The sequence below is a fragment of the Typopeltis vanoorti genome, chromosome 11 (assembly GCF_054136105.1).
Source record: "Typopeltis vanoorti isolate ZY-2024b chromosome 11, IOZ_Tvanoo_1.0, whole genome shotgun sequence".
In the NCBI taxonomy this organism is placed as follows: Eukaryota; Metazoa; Arthropoda; class Arachnida; order Uropygi; family Thelyphonidae; genus Typopeltis; species Typopeltis vanoorti.
The window spans coordinates 25,896,697-25,920,974 of record NC_143559.1 but is presented as its reverse complement, the minus strand read 5'-3'; the positions used below and the strand labels follow the sequence as shown (position 1 = coordinate 25,920,974).

General features: G+C 35.7%; 1 protein-coding gene across 7 annotated transcripts in view; it reads left to right on the top strand.

Moving 5' to 3' along the window:
- The window catches only part of LOC150101392 (serine-arginine protein 55-like), a 247,624-nt gene that overhangs the window by 50,557 nt on the left and 172,789 nt on the right, over positions 1-24,278 (top strand). For all 7 annotated transcript variants that reach the window (XM_090400002.1, XM_090399999.1, XM_090400001.1 and 4 more), the window contains exon 3: positions 10,737-10,807. In XM_090400002.1, coding sequence (XP_090256128.1) covers positions 10,737-10,807 — 71 coding nt within the window. The remainder of the gene's footprint in view (positions 1-10,736; positions 10,808-24,278) is intronic.

The window sequence follows — 24,278 nt, the reverse complement described above, 5'->3', positions numbered from 1 at the left end:
TTTTTGTTAGCCCCTTCTCAAGCATGCTTGCATAAATCTTATGCAGAACATTTATAGGGAAATTCCTCTGCAGCTCTCACACTTAGTTTTATTTCCCTTTTTATAGTGGGTACTATGAGAGCTCTACCACAATAATCTGAAATTTAACCTTCTGACTAGGTCAGAAGACTAGGACTTCTCACCTTGTGAAGTATTTATATATGCTTTGTAGTTTTTGATTCAATCAATCATATGAAACTGATCAAGTGCCTCAATAAAATCGGAATGGATGAAAAAGATATAAGGCTGTTAACAAGTCTATACTGAGAACAAAAGCAGCAATAAGAGTTGACATTGAGATGTCTAAAGAATTTACAATCCAATGAGGTGTACCACAAGGATGTATACCAGGGGTATTCAACCCTTCGATTGCGGAGCAATTTTTGGTTGAACTCTTGTGTATTCCTCCTTACTTACAAATTTAATTAAAACTGAAAACATAATATTTTATTTATCATTATTTTGTATTATTTTTAATTCGCTTTAAGTGTATTGTTATTGTTTATTTATTTTTCGTTAAAATTGTCAAATCAGTAATTTTCTTATAAGTCCGGGTAAATGAATTAATTTGGATCAGTGGAAGTTAAACAGCGAGCCGAGTGAATATGATTATAAGCAAAGTGTAAAAACTCGATTGTAGCTTAAATATTAAATATTCCAAAGCACATTACATCGATATTTTACTTAGGTTAAGTCCGATGTGAATATTGTAAAAAAATAAACAGATTCTTCTGAAGCTGTACATGGCAGCATTAGAAAGATTGTTATTGAAACTTGTATGTATGAGAAAGGCTTGCAGGCTGTAAGTGTAAACATCTCCGAAGTCAGTCAGAAAGAGTTCAAACAACTTTCCGATGGCCGGTAACTTACAATCAAAAGAAAGCGGAGGAGAACAAAAGGCATGCCAAACTTGAAACTTATGATGAAAGACTCATACCAATTCTTTGGGGGTTGCCAAACTTCTTGCGAGATCTCAGAGGAGGCCTAATAAAAAGGGACTGAAGCAAGCAGAAGGGGACCCGGTTCCAGAATTGCTGTCAGAGAGGAGACTGCCCGGATCCACGTTGCTTGAGAGAGAAGTTTCATGCTTCCAGAAAGGAGCTTCTCTCTTCGAGATGTCGCTAGAGGGAGACTACTTCTAGGCCGCAGACAAGGTTTCAAATTGCCGAAAGGAAGAGTTCCAATTGCCGGAGAAAAGTTTCCAGGCCAGGTTAATGTCAGACATTCACTAGTGTGTTGAGTTTTCATTACAATTTGATGAATCAAACTACTTCACTAATATTTCTCAGTTAATGGTATTTATTCGCTTGGTATTTCAAGATTATTCAAGTAAAGAACTTTTGAAAATTATACCGTTATTGGGAAGGACTAAGGGGAGAAGACATTTTTTCGGCATTTGATGAATTTGTGAACCAACACAAACTTCCGCTTTTTAAACTTGTGGCTGTTAATACTGATGGTGCTCCTGCAAATTAAAGGTAATAAATCAGGCTTCAGATGTGAACTGTAGGCTAAAATACACAAAGATTATTGAAGAAAAAATGAAAGAGTTTGAGAACAGGAATCAAACCTTGGAGATTCAGTGGCAAACTCTGAAGAAAACATTGATTGATTCTGCCAGAGAGGCATGTGGTGAGGTTATCTGTAAGGATAAAAAAATCAGAACTCCCTGGTGGACACAGGAAGTTAAAGAGGCAGTGAAGGAAAAGAAGAAAGCATACCAAAAGTTCCTGTCAAATAAGTCAGCTTGTGCTCTTAGAGAATATAGAGACAAATGCAAGAATGCTAAACACTGTGTAAAACTAGCTAAACAAAAGTCATGGGAGGACTTTGGCAAGAATATAGAAAATAAATTTCAAGAAGGTGGCAAAATATTCTGAAGGTTGTTGAAGAAGCTTAAGAATGGAGGAAAGAGTGCTGTAAAAGGAATTAGAGATGATAAAGGTGACATGAAAATGGGAGAAAAAGATATCCTTGAAGTATGGAGTAATTACTTTGAAAAACTGCTAAATGAAACAAGCAGTGATGACAGCACAGTGGTAAAAAACACTGACCAGGCATGCAGTCAGGAATACATATCCATACTAGAAGTAGAAAAAGCCATCAAAGGCTTGAAATGTGGAAAGGCAGAGGAGTAGATGATATTTGACCAGAAATGCTGAAGTATGGTGGTATAAGAGTCTTACAGTGGCTGCACTGCATAGTTCAGAAAGCCTGGACAGAGGGACGAATTCCCGATGATTGGAGTAGAGCTCTCATAGTACCCATATATAAAAAGGGAAATAAAACTGAATGTGAGAATTACAGAGGTATTTCCCTACTGAGTGTTCCTGGCAAGATCTATGCAAGTATACTTGAGAAACGGTTGAGAAGAATTGTGGAAGAAAAGCTTGTTGAAGAACAAGCTGGATTCTGGCCAAATAGAGGCTGTCAGGATCAGATCTTCACTTTACGACAAATAGTCGAAAAAGCATGGGAATGTAACAAAGATCTGTATTTAAGTTTTGTAGATCTGGGAAAGGCATATGACAAGGTGCCAAGAGAGAAGCTATTCAATACGCTTCAGTTATATGGTGTCAATGGGGCATTATATCAAGCAATACTTAGTCTTTATTTGAGTTGTAAGTCAGCAGTTAGAATTGAAGGAAGTACAGGAAGATGGTTTAATGTTAAATCTGGTGTGAGACAAGGATGTACATTATCCCCTCTGTTATTCATTATCTATATGGATCACATTATGAAGGAAAGTGGTATTAAACATGATATCAAAATTGGAGATGTAAATGTCAGCTCTTTGCTTTATGCGGATGATGTTATACTTCTAAATAAGTCTGCTAAAAGTCTGCAAGATTCTCTGACTAAATTGAATAGCTGTTGTAATAGATATGGTATGAAGGTCAGCAATAAAAAGACAAAGACAATAAAAATAGGCAGAATCATTGAAAATGTCAACTGTGTTGTGAATGGAGAACCTGTGGAACAAGTAAAACATTTCAGCTATTTAGGCACGATTTTTACTGAAGATGGTAAATTAAATATAGAAATAGACAACAGAATCAACAAAGCTGGTGTGGTAGGAAATCAATTGAATGAATTCATACGGAATAAGACAGAAATTAGTCGGAAAACTAAATTAGCTGTATACAAGACAGTGTTCAAACCAGTTTTAACTTATGGATCTGAGAGCTGGGTCAGAAGTAAAACACTTGACCAAAGACTAGAGACCACAGATATGAGAGTCCTGAGAAAGATTATAGGCATGAACAGATGGCATCAATGGCAATATCATATTAAAAACGAGGATATTAGGAAAGAACTTGACATTGTCAGCATCCAGGAATGCGTTAGCAGAGCTAATCTTAGGTGGTGTGGTCACTTAAACAGAATGGGCGAGGAAAGATTAGCAAAACAAATGTTCTCTGCCAGGTTGGCAGCAAAACAACCCAGAGGAAGACCAAGATATAGGTGGATTGATATGGTACAAAATGCTTTAGACGATAGAAATATAAGATCTGATAATGTTGGAGTCTTGACAAGTTGACAAGTAACAGACTGATTTGGAGGAAAATTGTAGATAGGAAATTAATAATGATGTAATTTTTTTCATGTAGTACTATCATATCCTGTACATCCCTTGAGGGTACATGGCAGGAATTTGATGATGATGATGATGATGAATCGGGCTTCATTTCATTATGTAAAAACGATGACAAATATCCAGATTTTTTAACGTACCATTGTATTATTCACCAACAAGTACTGTGTAGTAAAAGATTAAATACGAAAGATATTTTGGATATTACATTTAAAATTGTAAATTCTGTTCGAGGAAAAGCCCTGCAACGGCGGTTATTTAAATTATAGGCAGATGATGATAGGGAACTTCTGTTGTATAATAATGTTCGCTGGCTCAGCAGAAGTCAATTTTTAGAAAGATTTCTTGTATTAATAAACGATATAAAAAATTTTCTTGATGAAAAAGGAGATATTTATCCACAATCGAGTGATAAAAGTGGTTGTTACATTTATCATTTTTAGTAGATTTCTGTACAAAATTAAGCAATTTAAATTTATAGTTACAAAGTAGAGATAAAAATTTAAATTGCTTAATTTTGTACAGAAATTGGAAAGTTCAATAAAAACTTTCCAACAATACTTACTTTTATTAAAGAAAAATATAAATGACACGAATTTACACATCTCCCATATTTATTAAAATTTTTTGAACAAAATCAAGAAATGCTTCACTATGATTTGAAAGAATTTATTCTTGAAATAGAATTATTTGAGGAAGAAATAAATTCAAGATTTAAAGATTTTAATAAAACTGAAATGATTGTATCTTTTATCAATAATCCATTTCAAGAAAACTTGAACATCACAGAAATTTCAAATAAAATTAGTGGGCTGTTTGATATAAACAAAGCTGAAGTAAACTTGAGATAATAAATATTCAGAATAGTTTACATTTAAAATCAATAAACAATGAAGTCATTTGGAAGTATGCACACAAAAAAATTCCCAATATTAACTGATATTGCGCAAAAAATTCTGTCGTTTTTCGGATCGACATACTTGTCAGAATCCACTTTTTCAGATATGACAGTCATAAAAAATCATTTAAGAAACCAAATTACAAATGATCATTTGGATGATTGTCTGCGATTGGCGCCACTTCTTTATATCAACTTGACTATGAAAATATTGTGAGGTCCAAACAATGTCAAATTTCACATTAACTTTTTTTTTTTTAATCAACCAGCATTTCCTGTAACTTGTGAGTTTGTAATCAATCTGTTGTTTTTTCCAACTTTGGTTTTCCAAAATAGAGAAATAAATATTTTATTCCAATATTTTTTTTGTATTAAAATAATTAAAATGATAAATAAGTTTTTAAATACACAAAGATTTTAGTTGTGTATTTTTTTTTAGTTGTTTATATGTGCATAATCAGATATCAGGTTGGGGGAACGTGATCTATATAAGAGAGTAGATCGCCGAATAACTTTTTATAGAAAAGTAGCTCGCGTAGTAAAAAAGGTTGAACACCACTATACCTAATAATCTTTAATTTATATACTGAAGAAATATACAAGGAAGTTGAAAACATAAAAGGAGTATCAGTAGAAGGAAGGAACATAAACAATCTATAAATTAAAGATGCCAAGAAATTATATTCTTGATTTAATCCTTTATACAAATTTAAGCAAACAAAGTTTGCACCTGAAATAACTTCACATCTGGGCAACTCATATATAAAGGCTAATGACTTCACATCACTTGCCTTAGTATCTCATAATACAAAGTACATATCTTTACGAACATGTATAATGCAATGCGTTATGGAAGGGTCACTACCCAGACCAGTTTCAACCTTTATTCAGGTCTCATCAGTGGGAGCAGCCAGTTATTAGCCTCTATGTGTGAGATGTTCAGTTGTGAAGTTATTTTTCACTCAAACTTTGTTTGCTTACCCTTGGATAAAGGATTAAACCAAAAATATAATTTCTTGGCATCTTTAATTTATAGTATAACGAAGTGGAGAAGCTTTCAACATCTGTCTCTAATCCAGAGAATTTTAGTAATGAGGTGTGACACTTTTTGGTTACTTGTATATGGAAGTATCACTTCTGCATTGCTTTCAACCTTTCAACTTTCAACTGAGATATTGGGAGAGCATATCTTAGATATGCTCTCCCGATATCTCAGCCCTATTTCAGTTCACCATGAACTCAGGCTATTTTGTTTGGCAAGGAAAATTCTACAAACAGATAGAGGGGACAGCCATGGGTTCTCCATCGCTGGAAAACTTTTTTATGGAAACTTTTGAAGAAAAAGCCTTAAACTCAGCCCCACAAAAAACCCACTGTCCAGCTACACTGTGTGGATGATGCGTTCGCTATTTGGCCACATGGCTTAGATACACTCCACAACTTCTTAACACACTTAAACAATCAACACCCCAGAATCCTGTTCACCTTGGAAAAGGAAAATAACAACAGTCTCCCTTTCCTAGACATTCTGATTATATGCCAGTCCGATGGCTTTCTAAGTTTACAGTAAACCAACCCATACAGGTAGATACATTCACCAGCAATCAGCACCCCCCCCCCCCCAAAGAAAAAGAGATTATAAAAATCCTATGTAACAAGGCTAAATTAATCTGTTCAGATAACAGTGCCCTTGCTACTGAACTTAACCATGTCCTTAACATCTTCTTAGCCAATGGCTATAACCCCCCAAAAATCCAGAAAATATTAAAACCAGTTAACCCCCCCCACTTCATAATGGAGATTAACTAAATCTAGCACCATTCCTTATATCCAGGAGACACGTCTGAAAAGTTAACAAAATTCCTAAAAAAAAATGACCTGACTACCTGTTACAAACAATATATAAGAAATTGGCATCCCTTGTCTGCTTTGCCAAAGACCAGCCCCTTCCCCCTAGACCTACCTGGAGTACACCAGGCCCCTTGCAGTTCTAAACTGTCCTACTATGGCTAAAACAGACAGGAACAGCTAATATCAGGATATCCGAACACAAAGACTACATCCGGTTTCACCAATACAGCCACTCAGAACTTGCGGACAGACCATGCACTAGATAGCCATCACAGAATACACTGGAAGAAAGCCACTTGATTACATCACAGCAAATATAAATATGAAAGATTATTCCTGGAATCAGCATCAGACCTAAAAAAAAAACTTCCCAAACCTCAACAAATTTGGGTGCATGAGACTGCTCCAAATTTGGAAAGCTTGGCGGCACCTTTAGGACTCTAGGACCAACTCCAGTTGCCTTCTTCAGCCTCATTTTCTCATTGTTATTGCCTGTGTGTACATATCATAGTTTTATGTTCCCAGAAGATGGCAATGTAACATTGCCAAAATATTGGAAGGTATTGATTAAAGTTTTTAATTAATATTTTAGTATATGTTGTCATTTCCTGAAAAATTTAAAGTCATGTATAACCAACGTACAAGTTTATCTACAGATATTGCAGAACTGTCTATTTCACATGTGATTGTCTAGTGCCAAAAAAGGTGATAATTGTTTGGAGAAATGTCAGAAGAATGTGGAGGATGAGGGAGTATCTCCCATCCTAAAGCACAAATCTTCTCACGGGTATGTTTTGCAGTGACAAGTAAAATTATATTCTCCATGTCAGGGGACTAGCCTGACGATGGAATAGTTCAGTGGTAGGGCTGCCCTTAAGGCTTCTGAACTAGCCTTCTTCCGAATTTAAACCCATATGAGGAATAGGGTATATTGAAGGTGGAAAGAGTAGATTATAGAAGAATTATAGTAAGGTTTATAGAGAAGGCATAGTTGTAAGGCCAGAAATGAAAAGACCTTATGGCCCTCAAGTACTCTAATAGCATAAGGGTCATAAAATAAGAAGAGTTGGCTAATAAGGCCTTATAGGAGAGATTAAAGTAAGTGGATCTTCCTCAAAGTAGAAGGAGAGGATAGATCCAGCTAGGGGTCCATGGGAGTGCCGCTTCCCTTACAATCAAGATGATTGCCCCTTATAGCCCTGTTGGTCCACGAGTCCTTATTCAATATATTCGGACCACTTTCATTTTGGTGACAACCAGTGATAACTTCGCTTTCTGTTAGAATACAAGATCCATTTTTAATCACAAGTGAGCAAGTAATCCAAAAACGGCTCATTTTTCTGACGTGAAAGAAGTGAAGGGCAAATTGATTCATAATAATGGAGGGTCTTCCTGAACGTGGTGCATTTTCAAGTGATTCAACCAGAAACAAATTTTTTAAACCATTTCTGCGCAGTACATTCTGCCATCGCGTCTTTTCCAAATGCCATATCTAATACTTACATATATTATACATATCTTATAGGATGCTTTCGAAGCCTTTCAAACCGAGTTCAAATTTGTAAAGCAAACAAGCCTGAATTACACCAGGTTCAACTGACATTTTAAAAGGGTTCAAAGTCACAGAAAAAGAGTACATACCAAGTTAGAGCATGCCAATTGACTGACATGTATCTGTGCCTTATGACACACACACACACAAAATTGCACTCTGCAAACCACTACAAGATAAAAAGTCATTGCAGCAAACTGTACCGAAAACCACATGAACTCTTTTTGGTTACCTGAGACGTAGAAGAATATGTAAATACTTACGGACAATTCAAGTAATGTGTTCTTGTTCCATGATCAGTTGTGCTTATATCATTTTCTTTATGATGCTATGAAATAAGTATCTAATACGAGAGTAAGAGAATTGTTATGTACAGGAAAACCTCTCTTAATGCGAATTTGATATGTGCAATTGAGTGAAATGATACTATTTCCCGCTTTAAGTGATTAATCATTTAACACGATTTTTTATGTTATGCGAAATTTTACGTTACGAGAAATTTTTTGTCGCCAATCTGCAGCGAGTGGAAAAGCTTGGAAATCATTAAGAGACATGAAAGTGGCTAGTAATACAATGACCGTGCGAAACCTGGCATACAGAGAGTCTACAGTTTGGACTATATTAAATAAGAGCAAAGAATACAAAGAACAAGGAAAAGTTGCTACTGGTTCTTTAAGCATGTCGATCACCTGAAATGAAGGCCATTTAATGATTGAATTGGAGCATCTTCTGTCACTCTGAATTGAGGATTATAACCAAAAAAAGGATACCTCTCAGTACAGGAAATATTCAGGCAAAAGCTCTGAATATTTTTATCTCATTGAAAGAGACCAAATTTCAAGAGGAATGTGAAAGCTTTATTGCGAGTAAAGTGCTTTACTAAACTTGTTTAAAAATTGAGCTGGACTGCATAACGTAAAAATAACTGGGGAATGCTAATGCTGATAAAGATTCTGCAGCCAAGTTTCCTGAAGAATTGTAAAGGATAATTCAGGAGGGTGATTTTATGACGATCGGCAAATATTCAACGTCGACAAAACTGGTCTCTTTTGGAAGCATATGCCAACAAAAACTTTCCTTGCTAAAACTGAAGCATCTCAACCAGGGTACAAAGTATCTAAAGATCTTCTTACGCTTTTAATAGGAGGCAATGCAGAAGGCGACTTTAAACTCAAGCCTATGTTAGTTTGTCATGTGCAAAATCCAAGATCTAACATTGTTGAAGAAAGCAATTGGAAAAGAACTTGGATTTAATGAACAGGATAATGAAGATGTGACAAACTTGCTTGATTCTCATTCAGAACAGTTAAGCGAGAATGATCTCCTTCAATCAACTAGAAGAACAGCATGCATATGAAAAAGAAAAGGAGTGCGAACAAGAAGAGAATATTACGACTAAGAAGCTAACTGCAAAAGAACTTTAGGTAGTTTTCAATCATTACATTGAGTTTGCCAAGAAGATTTTGTTTGATGCTGATCCCGATATGGAACGAAGCTTCGAAGTCCACCGAAATCTTGATAAAACTATCAACAGCTATCGCAAATTGCATGACAAGATGAAAAAGTTGAGCACGATTCAAACATCTTTACTTAATTTTTTTTGTAAAAAAGTTGCTCAATCAAATGTTTAGACATTAAATAAAAATTTAAGCAATTGATTTTTATTAACTTTGATTTTATCCTCTAATATAGCTTATACCATAATTTGTTTACAAAATTTATGCCAAGTGATGGATGAATTATAATGATTCCTATTGTTTATTGTATTCGCTTAACGTTTTTGCTTATTGCATATTAATTGATGGATTAATTAATCATGTTAAGTGTGGTTTCCCTGTATAGTGAATTTAAGTTAATGTAAAATTGAGCTCACACTTGGCATGTTTGAGTGTTAAATGAATTGGAATGACTTGTAAGTTGTACTAAATTATAGACATGTCATGAGATAGAATTATCAGCAAGATCAACACAAAAAAATTTTTTTTCAGTACATGGGGAGTAGGGGAAAAAGGAGCCACACTTGGAAGATTGTAGTTAGTAAAGTGTGTGGACTAGGTTCTCTACTTGGAGAGTGGTAAATGAGTGGAATAGATTGCCAGATGTATTTGTGAGTGCTCCAACAGTGAATAGGTTTAAGGAGATGTATGATAGATATTGTGTTAATGGATAAAGTGGGTCTCCTACAATGAGTCTTTTGACTCCAACCCATATAAATAATAATAATAATAATTTATGCAGTGTTTATTTTAATACACTTCTATATAGCAAAAGTGCCATGGGTTAACTGTTTGGATTGCTTATTCTTTTATTGTTAACTACCTCCAAGTAGTCAGACAACTCATTGCAGGAGGTCTTACCCAGTGAGCAGCATGTTGTATTTAACTTTATAAACTCATTCGCACTCCTAGCATTCATCTCAAACTCTTTGCAGAAAATCTACTCACTCTTCACTACACCTTTATACAACTGCCAGTGATGGCATCTTGTTCTCACCCTTTGCTGATGTATAATCCCTTCTGTATTAATCTGGTAAAATTACCTCACCCATTTAAATGACACTATAATGTCACCCTTTTTCTAATTTTCCACTAAATCCTTACAATTCACATGATTTACATTTTCTCTTATCCCAACTAGCATTCTAAAGTCCAGATATTGCCTTAGTTACTTGTCTCTGGACTATCAGAAGTTTCTGCATCACAGTGGAAACTGTGTAATGGAAAATTTTATGAAATATTTATATTTTAGTTAAGTGATAAAACTCAATGCTGTAACTATATTTTTCTTTACTTCATCTTAAGGAATTTGATGACTACAAAGATGCTGATGATGCTGTATATGATTTAAATGGAAAAGAATTGATGGGTGAAAGGTATATTTATTTTTTCTATATGTTTTTATAACTCCCACTCACAAAAAATTCTAAACCTATAGTTCATTATCATCATCATGGGTGGGCCAAGGATTTTTTATATTTTTTGTTAATTTTATATACATGTTTGAAATTCTGACTTTTTTTTAAAATTATTATTCTTGTAATAGTTGCTCATTATTTTGATCATAAATTGTAAATGATTTTGATTCTTCAGCATTAAAGCACATCATTAACCAAAAATGGTAATAGTAGTATTATTATGAATAATTACGAATACTTGGTTTAAGAAATCTAAGAGAAGACTATATACATGGAAAAAACCAGGAGATACGGAAATGTATCAAATTGATTACATTATAGTAAAGCAAAAATACAAGAATAGTGTAAAAAATGCATGCATGTATCCTGGAGCTGTTATTTACTCTGACTACAACCTACTATTCATAGAAATAAATGTGAAACTCTTTAGATAAAAGAAGCTATGAAAAGGAAAAAATGGAACTTGGAGAAATTAAAAAATACCAAGGAATTTAGAAATAGATTGGAGAAACAATTAGAGGAAACAAGTTTTGTCAAAACTAAAGATCCAGAAAAGAAATGGGAACAAGTTAAAGAGAAAATAAAGAAGATTGCAGAAGAAGAAGAAATTGGATATGTAAGAGCTAAAAGAATAAAAAAAACCTTGGATAACAAATGAGATGATTTCTCTAATGGAAGAAAGAAGAAAATGGAAAAATAAAGACACCCCAGAAGGGAAAATACAGTATAGAACCCTGAATGACAAATTGAGAAAGGAAGCAGAAAGAAGTAGAGAAGATTGGTTTAAAAAACAATGTGAAGAAATGGAAAATTAAGGTATGATCTTTTGTACAAAGAAGCATGACTCACAAGAGAAATGGAATTTGAGTGAGAGGCATTTAAAATAAGAATGGGAAAATCATAACTGAAGAAGATAAAATCCTAATGAGATGGAAAGAATACATTGAAGATCTACATGACAAAGAAAATAGACCAAATGAGTTGCCATTAGAAGATATAAAGAAGGTAAATGAAGATGATCTAGACCCAGAAATTTTGAAGACAGAAGTAGAAATGGCCATTAAAGAACTAAAATGTAGAAAGGCAGAAGGAATAGATGAAATACCTGCAGAATTCCTAAAACAACTTCAGAAGAAATAACCAAAATAATAAATTTAATTTATAACAAAGAAGAATTACCAGAAGATTTTATGACCTTAATATTTATACCTATACCAAAGAGAAGTAATGCAGTGAACTGCAAGGATTTTAGAACAGTAAGCCTCATTTCCCATACATCAAAAATATTTATGAGAATTCTAACATGGAGAGTTGCATCTAAGGTGGAATAATTTCTTGGAGAAGATCAGTTTGGTTTCAAGAAGGGTAGGGAAACAAGAGATGTGATTAGACCGTTAAGAATAATAAGTGAAAGAAGTCTGGAAATGAATAAAGAAGTTAATATCTGTTATATAGATTTTGAAAAAGCTTTTGACTTTGTAAAATGGGATAAGATGGTGGAAGTAATGGAAAAGATTGGTATAGATTGGAAAGACAGAAGGCTAATTATTTCACTATACATGGAACAAACTGCCATGGTAAGAGACATATATGGTACTACAGAACCAGGTATCATTGGATGAGGAGTAAGACAAGGCTGTTCTCTGTGACCAATTTTGTTTAACATGTATTTCGAAGCAATTTTAAAAGAAGCACTGGAGAATTCAGAAGAAGGAATAAAGATTGGAGGTAGACAGATATTTGCAATACGATATGCAGATGACAAGGCATTATTATCAAATACTAACACAGGACTACAACATCTGTTGAACAGATTACTGGAGTCCTGTATCAATTATGGAATGAAAATTAACATAAGAAAAACAAAGGTAATGAAAGTAGCAAGGAAAGAAGCAAATATGGATATCAGAATAAATGGGGAAAAATTGAATCAAGTGAAGACATTTAAATCTCTCGGAAGTGTGATTAGCAATGATGGAAGATGTAAAAAATGACATAAAATTAAGAATGGTGATGGGAAGAGATGCCTTTAATAGAAAATGGAATTTATTCAGAAGTAAAATGGACAGAATGCTAAAGAAAAGACATAATAAAATATTATGTGTGGAGTGTTGCCCTCTATATAGTTGAAACTTGGACATTGAAGAAAGAAGAAATTAAGATTTTGGAAATCTTTGGATTTGGAGAAGGATGGAAAAAATCAAATGGACAGATAAAATAACTAATGAAGAGGTCTTAAAAAGAGTGGAAGAAGAAAGAAGTCTGTTAAGGAGGATAAAAAGAAGAAAGGGAAACTGGATCGGACATATTCTGAGAGGAAATGGAATCATCAGAGATGCCATCGAAGGAAAAGTAGACGGGAAAAAGACCCAGAGGAAGAGTAAGGAAAACCATGCTAGATGACATGCTGAATGGAGACAGGTACACAACCTTGAAAGAGATGGCTCAGAACAGAAGAGGGTGGAAGGAAAGTTTTTGCTACTAAGAGAAGGACTTGCTCATTTGCAGAATACTTAAGAAGTATTGTTATTACAGGATTGAAAAATTATATAACAGTATACTCTCAACTCATTCTGGCAGACATCTAGAGAGGAAAAAGTTGGTTATAGTAGAAAGTTTATGGTGATGAATTTCCTTCACATTTATGCTATTATAATTATTATAATAATAATAATTTACTAATTTAATAATTATAGTAGTATTTCTGAATAGCTTTTATGATATGTGATTTTGGCCAGGAACTTTCATTAGTTTTGTTATAACACGTTAAACCTGCTGTGACGGTATTTGTTATAGTGAGAGCTGACTGTGTATAAATATTTTATTACATCAGGAGAGAATATGTTTATAAACAAAAATGAACACACAGACACACATTGCTATTTGTACATTGATAATATATATTATTATCACTCTTGACTTGTAAAAGGTTTAATAATTAAAATGACTTGTTTCAGTTTGCTTTGAATGGTCATTATAGAGTTTACACAGGTTGAAAGTTTATTTTTCACTTGGTTAGAGTATAATAAATTTAGTTTAATCCTTTATCCAAGTGTGAGCAAACAAAGTTTGCACCTGAAAGTATCTTCAGGACTGGGGTAAGGTGGTACAACACCAGGCAACTTGTTGCAAAGGTGGAGCAAGCTACCAACACTCCTATCTCAATATCTCCTATAATGCAAAACACATCTCCTTGCAGATATGTCTAATGTTATGCATTAAGGGAAGGGCCACTACCCAGACTAGTTTCGACCTTTATTGAGGTCTCTTCAGTGGGAGCCAGCCAGGCCCAAACTGAGATACCAGGCAGAAGCATTCGCAGGTCATCTCTACCTATAGGAGTTGCCAAATGGTGTGCCACCCTTTTTTAATAAATTACTCTGGATTTAGAGAAAGATGTTGAAAGTTTATTTTTCACTTGGTTAGAGTATAATAAATTTAGTTTAATCCTTTATCCAAGTGTGAGCAAACAAAGTTTGCGCCTGAAAGTATCTTCAGGACTGGGGTAAGGTGGTACAACACCAGTATACCAGTATACTGGTATACTGGTGTTTCACCAGTATACAAGTGAAAACTAACTCTAACCACTTCCTACCATACCAGTTTTATTGATTCTGTTGTCTATTTCCATATTTAATTTATCTGAGTAGATGAAATGTTTTACTTGTTCTATAGGGTCTCTATTCACAATCCAGTTGATATTTTCAATGCTCTGCTTATTTACAATGTCTTTGCCTTGTTATTGCTGACCTTCATACCATACAACAGTTATTTAATTTAGTCAGGGAATCTTGCAGGCTTGTAGCGGATTTATTTAGAAGTATAACATCATCTGCATAAAGGAAAGAGCTGACATTAACATCTCCAATTTTGATATGAGATTTAATACCACTTTCCTTCCTAATGTGATCCATGTAGATAATGAATAACAGACGGGACAATGTACATCCTTGTCAGACACCAAATTTAACATTTAACTGTCTTCCTGTACTTCAGTTCTAACTGCTGACTTACAACTAAAATAAAGACTAAGTATTGTTGATATAATGCCAACTGACACCATACAACTGTAGCTTTTCTCTTGGCACTTTGGCATCTTTTCTCCCAACAGCCTCTATTTGGCCTGAATCCAGCTTGTTCTTCACCCAACTTCTTTTCTACAATCCTTCTCAGCCGTTTCTCAAGTATACTTGCATAAATTTTACCAGAACACTCACAAGGGAAATACCTCTGTAATTCCCTTTTTGGTGTATGGGTACTATGAGACCTATACTCCAATCATCTGGAATTTGTCACCTCTGTTCAGGCCTTCTGAACTATGCAGTGCAGCCACTAGAAGACTTTTATAAATCCATATTTTAGCATTTCTGGTCGAATATCATCTACTCCCGCTGCCTTTCCACCTTTCAGGCTTTTGATAGCTTTTTCTAATTAAAGTAGATATGATTGCATTCCTGTTAAGTGTTTTTTACCACTGTGCTGTCACTGCTTGTTTAATTTAGCAATTTTTTGAAGTAATGGCTCCATACATCAAAGATATATTTCCTCCAGTTTTCATGTCACCTTTATCATTTCTAATTCCTTTTACAGCACTCTTTCCTCCATTTCTGAGGTTCTTCAGCAACCTCCAGAATATCTTTTTATTTTATATGTTCTTATCAAAGTCTTCTCATGACTTTTGTTTAGCTATTTTTACACAGTGTTTAGCTTTTTTACATTTGTGTCTGTATTCTCTAAGAGCACAAGCTGACTTATTTGCCAGGAACTTTTGATATGCTTTCTTCTTTTCCTTTACTGGCTCCTTAACTTCCTGTGTCCACCACATAGTTGATTTTTGTATCCTTGCAGACAACCTCTCTGGCTGTATCAATGAATGTTTTCTTCAGAGTTTGCCACTGAATCTCCAAGGTTTGGTTCCTGTTCTCAAACTCTTTCATTTTTTTTTCAATAATGTTTGGATATTTTAGTCTACAGTTCACATCTGAGAGCTGCTCAACTTTTATTCGCTTTAAAACTTTCTTACATGTTATTCTTTTCAATATGAAATTCAATTTTATTCTGATCAAGGCTAAATGGTGATCACTTGCAATTTCAAATCCTCTGTACACTTTGGTGTCCTGCACCAGGGAGAAAACATCACTATCAACAATAACATAGTCAATGAGACTTTTCTTATTCCTAGCCTCTTCTCTCCATGTGAATTTGTGCACATTTTTATGTTGGAACATGGTGTTAGTAATAACCAGTCCATGTCCTGAGCAGAAATCCAACAGGTATTTACCATTATTATTAACTTTGCTCTTTTCTCCAAATTTTCTCAAAATATTTTTGTATGTTTGACAATCATTTCCTACTCTGCTATTTAGATCCACAACAAGGACCAATTTTTCATTGTGTCAGTTGCTTTCTCCAAAGCCTCAAAAAATTCCTCCACTTCTACCTTAGTAGAACCTTCTGTGGGACCATAGACAAATAAGTCTCATTGTCCAGTTCCCCATTCTGATATTTGCCCACATTACTCTACATGAAATTGCCTGCCATTCAAGAAGATATGCCTCATATTTAGTGTTGAATACTATAGCTATTCCTTCTTTTCCTTGGTTGTCATTGCCTGAATAACATTTTTTATTTATTGCTCAGAAAGATCTTACCAGTTTTTTTTTTTTTTTTTTTTGTTTGTTTGTTTGTTTCAGTCACCCCTATTATGTAGATCTGGTACATATCCAATTCCTCAGGTGGCTCCATTTAGGCTTATGTTGATAGTGCAGATCTTGAACTCTGGTGATGTTGAGTTGGGGTGTGTTTTAGGATTTGTTTCAGTAGCTGACTTTTTGCTATTCTCCTTGGGTCCATGGTGAAAATAATGGGAGCCTTGTTAAATCCGGGCAGTCCCACCTGCCGGCATGAAATTCTGTCATGTTGTGCCATCATTTTATATTGTGGTTTAAGCCAATAAGAATACAATTTGGTTTGGCTTAATCCCATATTGCTAGCTCATCCTCATTTGTTTGTTATTCAGGTAGATACCTAACAGGGTGCACCACGAGAAGGTGATTATTGGACATTAAGTCAGAAGCCCTATTTGGTTCTCTACATTCCTTTTAATGGAGGTCTTCTCTCAGTTATACAGCTTTGACCTTTAAGTACCCCTCTGACAAAAGCATTGAGAAATAAACTAACAACAACTCAAAGAAAAATGGAAAGACTGATGGTAGTCGTCACATTGAAAGATAAGAAATGAAATGCCTGGATAAGAAGCCAGATTCATGTAACAGACATCATTCTTTACCACAAGCGACTAAAATGGAAATGGGCCAGACATCTATCCAGAAGAGGAGACAAGTGATGGACCACCATACTAACAAAGTGGATTCCAAAAGAAGATAAATGAAGACGAGGATGTCCTAAAAGAAGATGGGATGATGAACTATCAAAATTTGTTGGAAAAAAGTAGTCAACCATAGCTAGGAACAGAGAAAGATGGAAAGAGCTGGAGGAGGCCTTCATCCAGCAATGAACTGAAAATGGCTGAAAAGAATACAACGACTCTGATTTGTTGGGAATAGATGTCATGGGTGTGATGGTGCAGCTCTAAGCAGAGTAGAATCTGATAATTCCAAATGAGTTGGTCTTGAATGGACCAGAAATGTTGCTTCACAAAGGTGGATCTATAGATCGATTGTGCTGGAATTTTTTATGTGCCCCCCCCTTAAGGTTTACAAATGTGGTTGTATTGACTAAGGATTTTTTTTTCTCTTTATATTAATTTTATTTTATTTGCATTTATATTTATTTATTTTACTAGGGGGGCTACGGTGCCTAACCCCATGTTTTCCGAACTGGTAGGCCAGTTCTCCTTGAATTTTGAAGACTCAAAAGGAGGTTCTGCTCCTCCCACCACCACCCAGCGCCTATTGCGCCCAATCCCCCGAGTTCCGGAATGGTAGGCCAGTTCTCCTTGAATTCTGATGACTTGAATTTTGAAGACTCGACACTCGGGGTAGTCCCTGAGTTTCAAAATGTTTCAAATAACTTGACAAAAAACGTGACACAAAAGCGTTTCATAAAAAGGCCTATCATTTTATATTATAGAGTGGATTTAATAGAAAACCCTGCTCTAGAGACTAAACATTGAACTTTTTCAAGCCACTACAGGCCTCCAGTAAGTGAAGGAGTAAATGGGAGATGAATTTCATACTAAGCAATGAAATTTATCTCTGAGATTAACATCTTCAATTTTTATATCAGATTTAATACCACTTTCCTTCATAAGGATCATAATGATCTATAATTTCCATATAGATGATGAATAACAGTGGAGATAATGTTGGAATAAGATTAGACATCAGTTCAGAAGCCCTGTCAGTTCTCTGCATTTCCCCAAATCATGTGGAGGTCTCCTCCCAGTTATCCAGCCTTTACCTTAAACACCCCCCTTCTGCAAAACTTAAATACATATTCTTCTTATATTCCCATGATTTCTCAACTATTTGTCTTAAAGTGAAAATCTGATCCTGATAACCTCTATTTTGCCTGAATCCAGCTTGTACTTCACCAAGCTTCCCTTCCACACTCCTTCATAGCTGTTTCTCAAGTATACTTGCATAAATCTTACAAGGAACACTCAGTAGGGAAATACATCTGTATTTTTCTTTTTAATCCAGTTATTCAGCCTTGACCCATAAGAATCCCATCCTGCACGTTCATTAATCTTCCATTCTACCACTGTTTGCACATTTTATTCAATTTATGTTTTGGTACTATTTAGATAATAACTTTATATTCAGGTGTCTTTTTGAGGAGAACAGAATAAATGATTATGCTGTTTCATCTCCAAAATAGGTAATGTGAAAAAAAAACAACTTTGTTTTTTCCTGTTTTATACAGTGCAAGAATTTCAGAGCTTTCCATGTTTTAGTCATACCACTACAGGATATTAGCCAATTAGGTCAACTACGTAGGGGCCTACTTATTCTATTATTAACTTTTTATAAGGGCTTTTCATCTGAATGTGAGTTAGCTGATCTCATACAGATGTAGGATTTCCTCGTAGAAGGTGGGATTTTTTTCATTTGAAAAGCAGATATACTGGCCAGAAGATCATTAATTTAATAGATGATACTCACCTTGAAGCCTTCAAAAACATGAGCCATTGTCATAACATGTCACACAGTCTACATAGGTGATTTCCATTCAGGTAGAAGGATGGAAGAAAGATGCAAAGAAGTTTATCATAAATATGAGAAGTGCTGAATGACACCACATAATTGCTGCTGCTTTTTGTCCTGCAGGAGAGGTCAAAGGACCAATAAGCATATTAGTGCCTTGTGTAGGATGGAAATGAACATTGGGATGCATGTATTAAGGCTTATGTGTGGGAGAAACTCATGTTAGAGGCTTAATGGAGTGAACCGCACTAAGAAAGGATTAAAAATGTTATTTAATTCTTCCAGTATTTCATCTCAGTCACTGAGACATCCTAAGGGATTGCAAAATGGGACTTGTAACATACACAGGCAACTCTAAACTAAGTGAAACACGTAGTTGAAAGACCAGAGTTCTAACTTGGTGGGGCATACCAGTTGGCAGCCTAGGATGTAAACTGGGATCTTGAAGTATTAGTGTTTCCCATATTTTGAGAATTTTTATACAACCATATTTATTTAGATTAGGTTGATTTTTGAGAGCAGCTGTAGATTCCAAAATAGTCGTTCTCTTCTAAATTTACTGCACTGGAGCACAGTGGTCTTTTTTCAATTGATTCTATGAACTGTATCTAAAAGCATGGTCTGCAAAGTCCGATTGGCCATAGTCATCACTGCAGGTGTATCTTTTTTTGTGCTTCCAAGTGATGTTGGCTGATCTTCCTGTCTGTCCACAATAGGCTAACTTGCAGGAACATAGTACTTTGAATACTCCAGGCACACAGAGAGAGACAAGAGGAAGATGATCTTTAGTAGAACATATGAGGGCAGCAAGTTCTCATTGGGGCTTGAAAGCCATGCAGAGATTGTATTTCTTTAAGATTCTGGCCATTTTTTCTGAATTGCCTCAGACATAAAATGATGATAGCATTACTAAAATCTTTCTGAAGAGAAGGTCGAGAATTGGGCAGGATTAGTTATTTTTTTGATACTGTGAGAACTGTAGTTATTTGACAAAAAGGTGTGATGTATATGATTGCTACACTCATATGTTCTACTAAAGATTATCTTCCTCTTCTCTCTCTCTCTCTCTCTGTGTCTGGAGTATTCAAAGTGCTCTGTTCCTGCAAGTTGGCCTACTGTGGATAGAAAGTAAGATCAGCCAACATCTACTTGTAAGAACACAAAATATACATCTGCAGTTATGACTATGGTCAATTAGTCCTTGCGGACCATGCTTTAGATACAGTTCATAGAATCGATTGGAAAAAGACCACCATGCTCTATGAAGACTCAGTTGCATTCAAAAATCAACTTAATCTAAATAAATATGGTTGCATAAAACTTCCCAAAATATGAGAAACACTAATACTTTGAGATCCCAGTTTACATCCTAGGCTGCCAACAGGTGCCCACAGAGGGTGCCCAACCTAGTTAGGACTCGAGTCTCTCATCCATGTGTTTCACTTAATTTTTGTGTTACAAGTCCCATATTGTAATCCCTGATGATGTTTCAGTAACTGAGATGAAATATTGGAAGAATTAAGTAACATTTTTAATCCTTTTTTAGTGCTGTTTCACTCCATTAAGCCTGTGACATGAGTATTGGGATGGAAGTTTATTGACATTTTTCTTCAAGTAGTGCAAGTTGCATTGTTTAGGAATAATATGAGAAGAAGGCTGTTCTAGCAGACAGAGGCAGCTGGAATACAAGAGTAAGAGAAGCAGGTTTGGTGTGTTTACAGTTGCACCAAAAAAGGGATGCTAGCAGTTGCCAGTCTAGTGGAGCAGCGATCATTGAAATACCTATAGAATAGACATACACCCTCTGTCCAAAAAGAAACCGAACTTTTGATAGAAAATAAAACACAGGCCAATTATAATTATTCAAATCATTTTTCAATCAATATACTCTCCCTCAGCTTCAATACAGCATTTGGCATGGTCAATTAATTTGTTAAATGAGTTTTTTATATCGGTTTTTGGGATACTATTGAGGGTGATGGTTACTGCTGCTTGAATGTTTTCATTGGTCGTATCTCTTTCCTTTCATTGGCAAATGAAGTCGGAGGGAGAGAAAGAAGTCACAGGGTGCTAAATCAGGTGAATACGGTGAGTTATCCAACACACAAACTTGGTTTTTGCTCAAAAACTGTCTCACAATGTTCGAACGATGAGATGGTACATTATCGTACAAAAGTGACCAACTGATTGCATCACAATATTCATGCCAATATTCATACTGCTGCTTGAATGTTTTCATTGGTCGTATCTCTTTCCTTTCATTGGCAAATGAAGTCGGAGGAAGAGAAAGAAGTAACAGGGTGCTAAGGTGAATATCAGGTGAATACGGTGAGTTATCCAACACACAAACTTGGTTTTTGCTCAAAAACTGTCTCACAATGTTCGAACGACGAGATGGTACATTATCGTACAAAAGTGACCAACTGATTGCATCACAATATTCATGCCGTACACGAAGAATTCTCGCTATCAATCGCTTCAAAACTAAGGGATAAAACTCACCATTGACCATTTGGCCGGGCAGAACGAATTCTTTATGGATAATGCCCTTGGAATCGTAGAAACAAATCAGCATTGTCTTTATTTTTGACTTCTCCAAGCGACTTTTTTTCGGATGCCCCTCTTTTGGTGGTCCCCACTCAGCACTCTGGCACTTTGTTTTGGGCTCATACTCAAAAACCAGTAACCATCGTTTCAAGGAAGTTTGAGTTCCTTACGAGCGGTTTTAATGAGGTTCTGGCAGTGTTCGATATGATACATTTTTTGGTCGTCGGTCAACTTGTGGGGAACAAATTGCGAATTCAATTTACGAAGGCACAAACTCTCAGTCAAAATGTTGTGCACAGTTGATTTTGGAATCCTAAATTCATTTTCAATCAATTCATTCTCACGGACGATTTGAGGTTTTCTTTGATGAAATCATGCACTTTTTGGATGTTAACTTCGCTCATCCCAGCTTTTCGTCATCCTCAAGCATCTCATGACCACTTTGAAATCGCTTAAACCATTCAGAAACTTGAGTACAGGATAAGCATTCATCACCGTATTCTTTTTGACGCATTTGATGCATTTCAGTAAAACTTTTACCAAGTTTAACACAAAAGTCAATCGCAGCTCTCTGTTTGAAACTCATTTTCCGACACACTGTCGCTCTTGGCACTATAACTCAGTCAGCTTCTAATGAAACAAATGTCACAAGTAGTTGACACAACACTAATGAAGGCTGCCGCTTTCGACAACAAAAAAGATACAATACGTGGTGTCACTAGTTTCTTCTATTTTTGAAAAGTTCAGTTTCTTTTATGGATAGAGGGTGTAGTACTGAAATATTGCTTCTGTGAGAAATGTAGTAAGAAAAGGATTGTCTGTGGATCAAGTTGCAGTTCTCTGGACTGGGTTAAAAATTTTTACAATTTTTACAGAGGTTTTAGGTACACCAATCTAAATATGTGAGTAGTATTCTTAGGATGGGTGGGCTTAAAATAGCATCTGAAATAGAAGAGAATGCCTAGTTTTTTGGATAAGCTATTGATGTCATGTGTTTATGCCAGGAGAGGCTGTAATAAAAAAAATTGCCTGTCTAGTGATTTGTTTATTACTTAGGGTAATGGCAGGTGAGCTATGATCCCTTTTGTGAGAGAAAATGCAAAACTACATTTTGGTAGCATTGAAGGTGACCAGATTCTCCTCACTCCATTGAAGGATTGTATGCAGATTGTGTTTAAAGCATTGGTTGTAAATGATCTGATGTCTGAGTACTGCATGGTTTGTCACATGAGTACGATAAAATGAGAGTACTGTTATCTGCAGAGCTATGAATAGGATTCGTGGTGATTGAGAGTAGGAAATATATGTACAGGAGAAGAGAGTAAGCGATATTACAGTGCCCCGAAGCACTCATGCATTGATGGCAAAGCTTGAAAAGAGGATGCTATCCATCATGATAGAGTGAATGACATGGAAAAAGCTGGCTATGAGAGTGACATGTATACCAAAGGATGGAAATTTGTTCAGCAGGCCTCAGTGGTAGATACATTCAACAGTTCTGGAAATGTGAAGTGCTTCTGCACATTTCTCTGAACCTTTTTATGGCACATGTTCAGCGATGGGTAACGTAGGCTAAGAGGTCAGTTGTCGACCTTGAATGGCTAAATTCATACTGATTGTGACTGCTGATTATTTGATAGGCCTCTTGGTAGTGGAGAAGTTGACTGTTGATGACTTTCTCCATTATTTTGGAGAGGACTTATGATGGTAATTGGTTGATAGTCATGATGAGAGACCTCTTTTTGAACAGACTGGATATATATGATTGCTTCCATGCATGGAATAAGTACTAGCTAAGTATAGCAGATTGTAGAGAATACAGGACAGGTGTTAGCTCTGGAGCACAGTGTTCAAGTACAGTTGGAGAACTTCCACCGTGACTAGAAGGCGTTTTAGTGCTCAAGTTATTTAGTAATTTTCTGATATCTTTTTGGCAAAAAACTACAAGAGGCATGCAGTGCTCATATTCTGGTTTGGTATTAGGCCATTTGTCTTTGTCATAAGTGCAGGAGTTAGAAGAAAAGAGTGATGCAGGGGATAGCTTTATCTTTAGGTGCTGTAACAGTGATGTCATTAGGATGAGAGAGAAGCTTAAGTGCAGGTGAGCAGCAGTTCCATCCGATGGCCTTAGCATGGGACCAGAAGGCATGGCTTCCCTGTGGACAGGACAAGTTTTCTGCCTGTTGCCCTTATGAAATCAGAATTAGATCTGCTGATTACTGTTTTGCATTTGTTGCATGCTTCATCATAGGCCAAGTATGAAGCTGGCATTCTTGATGTAAACCACTTATGGTGAGATGAAATTTTTACTTCAACAACTTTATAACATGTTCTGTTGAATCAGGACATGGAAAGTGGAGAAGGATTTTGGGTAGAATGGGAAATGAAGGTCTTTATGCCAATGAATATAATTTCTATGACTCACTTGGAGCAGGTGTTTTGGTTAGAGGAGCAGAAGCATAGTCCCACCAGGCACCTTAGTAGTGCCAAAGGACATGAGGCTGAGCATGGTTGGATAAAAAGCATTCTGTGAGAGAGGAGACTTGCACAAGATTGTGGTCTGAGTTACTGAGAGGAGAGGTGACACTCTTCAGTGTATCTGGAAGGAGAATTGGTTCAGTTCAAAAAGAGATCAAGAGTATTGGGAAAGTGAAGAGGATTATCAAGAATTTGGGTAAGTAGATATGATTTGCATTAAGGCATTCTGCTTATAG